General features: G+C 34.4%; 2 protein-coding genes across 2 annotated transcripts in view; one reads left to right on the top strand and one right to left on the bottom strand.

The window, feature by feature from the left end:
- Positions 1 to 1,307, bottom strand: part of LOC106871904 (uncharacterized) — an 11,425-nt gene extending 10,118 nt beyond the window's left edge. Inside the window, exon 1 of the mRNA XM_014918659.2 lies at positions 1,214 to 1,307. Coding sequence (XP_014774145.1) covers positions 1,214 to 1,215 — 2 coding nt within the window. The 5' untranslated portion in view covers positions 1,216 to 1,307. The remainder of the gene's footprint in view (positions 1 to 1,213) is intronic.
- The window catches only part of LOC106871902 (mediator of RNA polymerase II transcription subunit 14), a 39,823-nt gene continuing 33,901 nt past the window's right edge, over positions 1,266 to 7,187 (top strand). The window contains exons 1-4 of the mRNA XM_014918658.2: positions 1,266 to 1,374; positions 3,873 to 4,043; positions 4,960 to 4,986; positions 5,735 to 5,840. Of these exons, the coding sequence (XP_014774144.1) occupies positions 3,901 to 4,043; positions 4,960 to 4,986; positions 5,735 to 5,840 (276 nt within the window). The 5' untranslated portion in view covers positions 1,266 to 1,374; positions 3,873 to 3,900. The remainder of the gene's footprint in view (positions 1,375 to 3,872; positions 4,044 to 4,959; positions 4,987 to 5,734; positions 5,841 to 7,187) is intronic.

Genomic DNA, 7,187 nt, shown 5'->3' with positions numbered 1-7,187 from the left:
ACTGGCAACGATCTCACTTGGCTTGCCGGGTCTTCTCACGCACAGCACATTTCCAAAGGTCTCGGTCAGTAGTCATCACCTCGGTGAGGCCCAATGTTCGAAGGTCTTGCCTCACCACCTCAGCCCAGGTCTTCCTGGGCCTACCTCTTCCACGGGTTCCCTCAACTGTTAGGGAGTGGCACTTTTTCACGCAGCTATCCTCATTCATTCTCACCACATGTCCAAACCAGCGCAATCGTCTCTCTTGCACACCACTACTGACGCTTAGGAGATATCGTCGTATAGTCAGCTGGAGATGATGCCACATTAGGTTGGCAAATAATCTTTACTTTATATCATTTATTATCAACGTGAAAGTCAAAGGCACGATAAAGCGAACTACAATACAAATCAAAAGTATGGGTACACAATGCAAAACAAAAGCATTCAGTAATAATACTGAATTGTTGCAGACCAAACGAAAATAGGAATTTTTTATTGAGCCTTCCAATTTATATTGGCGCAGGAGTGGCTGTGGTTAGTAGCTTGCTTACCAACCACATGGTTCCGGGTTCAGTCCCACTGCGTGGCACTTTTGGCAAGTGTCTTCATATATACGTATATATATATATGTGTGTGTGTTTGTCCCCCCAACATCGCTTGACAACTGATGCTGGTGTGTTTACGTCCCCGTAACTTAGCGGTTCGGCAAAAGTTACCGACAGAATAAGTACTAGGCTTACAAAGAATAAGTCCTGGGTCAATTTGCTCGACTAAAGGCGGTGCTCCAGCATGGCCGCAGTCAAATGACTTAAATAAGTAAAAGAGTAAATAATAAATGATATTAATTAAGATAATATCGATTTTTTTTTCAGTTGTATAATAATCACGAACAAGTTAGTAAAAAAAATCGACAAGTTTTTGTTTTTATTTCATCAATATTGCATTTAATAACGTATGCCTGCAAAATTTCAGTTAAAAACATGCATTAAAAAAAAATACCGGTAGTGGGGGCACTAAACCGAAGATATGCCGCCTTTATGAAATGTTGCTCCACTAAGTCGTAACATTTTACTTCGGAGTATGTTCATCAAGCACCTTGTGAGTTTTTAAATTTAGGCATTTATCTAACACGCATAATGCATCTTAACATCACTGTAAAATCATAACAATTAACAATTAAAAACAGTCAATGTTCAGAAATGCCACAAAGAATTAAACAAGTTACACTTACATCGTGGAAGTTGATAGTAACTAGGAAAGTTTCCTCCCCTTCGTTTGATGAATATCAGCCAGCAGGTGGCGCAAAGTGCTAAATCTAAGCCGCCATCAGTGCGAGGCATAATCGCATCTTCGTATCTTTCTTCTCTGAAGTGCAGCATTTTTTTTTTCACGGTACGTTCTTATTCTTTCATATCTATCTGTCTATATATATATATATATATATATATATATATATGTTCGACTTTTCAGGAGTTCAGCTTATTGTAAATACATTATATATCTATTTAGGGTGTTTAATTTTGTAGTAAATCGTCAGCTATCAGTGAAAGAATTTCATTCCAATATGTTGTTATTGTTAGGCATTATTACATGAGTTTGAACTGATGTAATAATAAATGGTATGTTGAGGTCCCACAAATTTCTAAAAAAATATAGGTGAGGAGAAATGAGATTCTCAAGAGCTATATAACGTATATATGAAATAATTAAGAATAGAAACTGGTTCATAAGTTTAACTCGTTGTTTACTCCAGTGGCCGGCTCTTATTTATTTTTCATATAAAGTGTTGAATTATTACGGCTCTTTTATTTTTGTAATGTAGTTTTGCTTGATGATTTTTCTCCCTGTTTCCCATCGAAAATCTACGTCTGTGAACAACACAGCAATGCTTTCGAAACTTCGCAACTTCTGATATGAAGATGACAATCACAAAACAAGCAAACTGTCCAGATTGACGAGCTTCGAGGAGGATTCTTACACGCTCGCTCGACCTGCTAGAAATTGCAACCTAATTCACTTCGAATCATATACCATCTTTAAATAAGATAAAATGACAGTTTAGATAATGTTGTTCTATACATGAAAAGTTCGAGAGAATAAAACGCGATGGTTATGATCGGAACGACTTTAATTGTAGGTCAACTCGATCAGATATGGATATGGGGGTGGATGGGGGCTAAAATAACCTGTCCATATTAAAAGAAAAAAGATTTTACCATTCTTTAATAATGCTCTATATAAAGTTAGCTGTGATGTAAAACATTCCGTTACTAGAAATAAGTTTTGTGTTAAATTTTAATTATTAAATCTAACATTTTATTTTATTACTATTTAAAAAAAGTTTGATGGAATCATGTTTACAACTATTTAGGATTTGTTTATTAGAATTGAAGCAAAGATTTAGTTTTTTATTACATGGCATCTTAAACCAATTATAGATGGTAACGTGCTTGAATTCTCCGACAGATAAATTCTACTCTAAATGAAAGACTGTCTGACAGTTTAGCATGAGAATGAAATCGGTTTGTAAAGAATCTCGAAATTGGGTTCAAACCGCTCCGTCAGTGATTAGTGCTAAGGTGGAATCTAAAGACGATTAGCTTTGCTAGAATGTTCTCAAAGGTTGAATCGTTTGCCGCTATCAAGAAGAATAAACAACTTTACTTTGTTTTTAGCAATCCAAAATACTTTATTTAGTCATTCAGGGATAATAACTGTAGATAAATCGTTAACTATGAGTAAAAGGATTTGATTTCAATATATTGAAGGACAAGAAATTTCTAGTGTGTTTTGGAGGCGGGTATGTGCTCAGTTGCTTTGATGTATACTGGTCGTAAAGGAAAAGAGTGATTTACGGTTGATTTCGGAGGTTGTCTTTTATGATTAGTTCCTTCCCTCTTGAAATGTTGGATGTGAGAGCAAAATAGTAATTGAGGATACAATGATGTATTCTATATCTTGTGGAGACAAGGCCAACAAAGAAGCCTCTTTATATTTGCTAAACTTGATCCTCAGTCAAACCGTCCAACCCATGCCAGCATGGCAAGCGGACGTTAAACGATGATGATGATAGAAGGAACCAGCTTTCCTTCAAGTCAAAACCTTCTGTAGAAATGAGTTGTGATATCACTGGTGCCAAGCTGTATCAGCTTTTTCCTTTCCTTTGGATACATCAATGGCGTAGAGAGGGGAGGTTGGTATGCATGAGTGACTCTGGTCTTCCATAAACAACCTTGCCCGGACTTGTACCTTGGAGGGGAACTTTCTAGGTGCAATTGTATGGTCATTCATGACTGAAAGGGATCTTTTACAGTAACATTATGATATAAATACACTATTATAACATCGTCTTGTATTTATGTTATCAAGATAAAAATGATAGTTTCCTGTAAATTTTAAATAATAGATTAACAATATTTGTAAAATGGTCTATAACAACAGTGTTTACCCATGCCAGACTGTAAATGGTATGTATGAAAAGGTCTATCTTATGGTACTCTTTGTTACTAGGACACATGCAAATGTGACAAAAATCTGCTTGGTTAATCCCGAAATATAGGAAATGGTAATGTAAGAGCAAAGATCAGTGTGAGTAAACAAAAAAGGTGCAACACAGCCTATGTTCTGATAAGGGACATTGTTTCATTTGTGGGTGTTTACAGCAGGAAACTACCATTTGAAAAATTGACTGCATAGCTGCATCAAGTGCTACCATAGTATTCACTAAGGTACAAGAATCTGTATTGTCTTTTAAACCCTTAATGACAACATAAGCACAGTAAATTTTTTAATTTTTATTAATGGTTTTTAAACTTTTTTTTCATTGGTTTTAAATGATTTACATTTTGCTTTGTATTAAATTCATCTATATTTATCTTTTATTTTTTCAGCTGTGAGTTGTAACTTTGAATTTCCAAGATGTCCCCCATTGACAGTCAGCTTCCTATGCCGACTGGCCCGTCACAAGGGGGAGGTACAGGAGGTGGAAGTATTGCGCTTAACACTCTTATTGACTATATTATTCAAAGAACTTATGCAGAAATGTCTGTACTGTCAGAATTGTAAGTGTATATATTGTTATTTATTCATAAGTTATTCATGTTATCATCATCATCATCATTTAACGTCCATTGTCCATGCTGGCATGGGTTGGACGGTTTGACTGAGCTGGCACGCTGGAAGGCTGCACCAGGATCCAGTCTGATTTGGCATGGTTTTCTATGGCTGGATGCCTTTCCAATCACTCCGAGATTGTAATGGGTGCTTTTATGTGCCACTGGCATGGGTGCCATTTGCGTGACACTGGTATCTGCCATGACTGTGATTTTGCTTGGTTTGACGGGTCTTCTTCTCAAACACAACATGATGCCAAAGGTCTTGGTCATTGCTTCTATGAGGCTCAACACTCGTAGGGAGCTCAGCAACTTTGCTTCCATGAGGTCCAATGTATATGCATCACTCTTAAGAGTATATAAGTATTTATATATATTTTATGAATTTTGTAAGCTCAAATAAAATTTGTTGACTTTCACATTTATCCAAATGTTACAATTCTCCTAAATGTTGAAGAAGAACCCTATCTGAACAAAGTACTTCATCTGAAAATAAATAAGGATGAGCATCAAGAAGAGTATTTGGCTGTAGAAGAGTGCTTCAAAGATTCTCATCCAGTCATTTATGTGATTGCTGTGGATATGGTAACTATGTAGTACTTATGTGGATTATGAGATTGTCTCTCTTGCTGATATTTCGGCATTTCATTAGCAGTAGATTACCCGTTTTGAGGTTTCAATTCTTCTATCAGCTGTTGTTGATAGACTGTTATTTTGTTCAAAGAGCCACACTTCTTGCTCCCCAACTTGTCTCAAGGAAACACTTGTGTTGCTATTATTTTATGTTAGGCTCAAATATAATTTGCATAACAAAAATATATTAATTGTTCAAATATCTTCATTTTCTAAAAATTTTATTTTACAGGCTTCCACGAAAATCAGATATGGAACGGTAAATAATACATTTTTTTTACATTAATATTTTAATGGCATGGGTAATTCTTATTTGTCTTGAAAGAAGTTGTTGGTGATGGGTGAAAGAGAGTTATGGAGAGATCTAGATGTAGAAATTGAGTGTATATACAAAGGTTGTACTGGAAGTAAGGTAAAAGTGGGCAAAACCATGTTTTCAGTGGCTTCAAATACTTACAGCAGATTGAAGTAGACTTCCACCTTTCTCTCCTTCAAATCTAGTCTCATCAACCAAGCTATCCACTTTACACACACTTTCTGATACTCAGTCATCCATCATCTCCTATGTATTATGACAACAGTTCAGTCGTGTAGCAAGTTCACAGGTTGTGCTGCATCTGTCTGCCTGAATCAATTTATTCTGTTGCTGGTGATTCATATCATTGGTTGCAATTGATGGTCTTCCACTGCATGGTTTGTCTTCGATGCTGGTTTCCTGTTCTTAGAATTTCTTTATCCATCTGTGTATAATACTGTTTATGATATTTAATACAGTTTACATTAACACTTTATTTCATATTTAGTCTTGTTGAAAGATAATATTAAAGTTAAATTTAAAGGAATTTTGCTAAGCTAAAAGAGAACAACTTTGAGGTGTTTGGTTTATCAATGTTTGTGGTGTGTTTTAGGTATAGTGTAAACATTAAAAATGCTTTCACATATTGAGTAAACTTGCTGCATAGATGTCCTGTTTTATTTTATATATTTATTATTTTTGTTTATTTCAGAAAAATAGAGATTGTCCAGTTTTCACAGAGAACACGCCAGTTATTTGTTCGCCTCTTGGCCTTGGTGAAGTGGGCTAATAGCGCTAGTAAAGTGGATAAATGCGGGGTAAATTTTTTGTCACTTATATGATTTCTTTCTTAACAACTCAAATACATTTTGCTGAGAGATTTTTAAGACAACAGCTGTCTAACCCAATATTTATTTTGGAATTAGTTTGTTACTTGATGATTTGTGCTACCATTATGAATACCTATGCTTATTTATCATATAAAACATAAATCAGTCATTTGTATTGCAATCCTTTTTATGTTTGTCACTTGTGCAAACAATTTCCTATTTGCTAAGTAACCATTTATATTACAATATCCAGACAATTCATTTGCACATGTAGACTTTATGTATCAGTTATTTTCACATCAAAACAATATTTTCCTAGTTAAAACAATATTTATTCAAGGTTAGAATTAGTGAGATTTAAAAGAAGAAAATTGCAAATAACGGGAAAACTTCAATGATTATTTCTAACTTCATTTCTTTCTGTTTAATTAACTTATCCTTTATTTAATCCACATCATTTTTATTGACTCTACTACTTCTACAATACTAGGCACATTTGCTTCCTGCTTTTTTTTTTTTTTTTTTTTTTTACTACTTATCACAGATAAATCTTTGACACTACATCCTTCTGATAAGTTGTCTTCATTTGTCAGCTGTTCTATAACAAAATCTCTTATTTCAAGTGCAAAGTGCTTTTTGGCATTCAAGCCATAATCTTAACTGAACACTTTATGTAGCACTCTTTTTTTTACCAACTGTTTCAACTATCTTTCTATGACATTGATATAAACATCAAGATAAATATCCTATCAAACACTACTAACTATCAGACATCATATATTGTTAGTTTATGAAAATATGAAAATAAGTATATACTAACTTTATTTGAAAGCAAGTGAATGCTATTTTTTTTTATCTCAACATTAACAAAATAATAATGTCAAAGTAGATAATGAAACTGCTTGGAGCCAATGACAGACCTTTCATTGCAGGGGTTTGGACATCACACATTTGTGACTGAAATACTGTCACTTCCATAGCACAGGCAATTGAAGAGTTTTTTTTTTTTTTTTCAAATGAATCAAGTCATAACCTTATCCATCTATTGTTTTCATAATCGGTCATAATGTCTTACGTTTAAGATGATTCCCATGCTTTCCCTGATGAGAAGGTTACAATTTTAATATCAAAGATCCCTATGGATCACACAGGTTGTAATCCTTTGAAACATATGTAGGAATAAAGTATGCAATTATAACATGCGTTTTCTCCAATCCTTAAATTCTTAAATATACTCAAATACCCAAAATTTCAAAGAGTTCCTGCCTTAAAAACAGGAGCTAACCACAGTTATTTTGTGTTCTTTGCTACATTGGTTTCTATTAACCCATTTAT

Source organism: Octopus bimaculoides, chromosome 2 (assembly GCF_001194135.2).
Source record: "Octopus bimaculoides isolate UCB-OBI-ISO-001 chromosome 2, ASM119413v2, whole genome shotgun sequence".
Classification (NCBI taxonomy): Eukaryota; Metazoa; Mollusca; class Cephalopoda; order Octopoda; family Octopodidae; genus Octopus; species Octopus bimaculoides.
The sequence above is the reverse complement of the archived record's forward strand: the minus strand, read 5'-3'. Positions and strand labels throughout refer to the sequence as shown.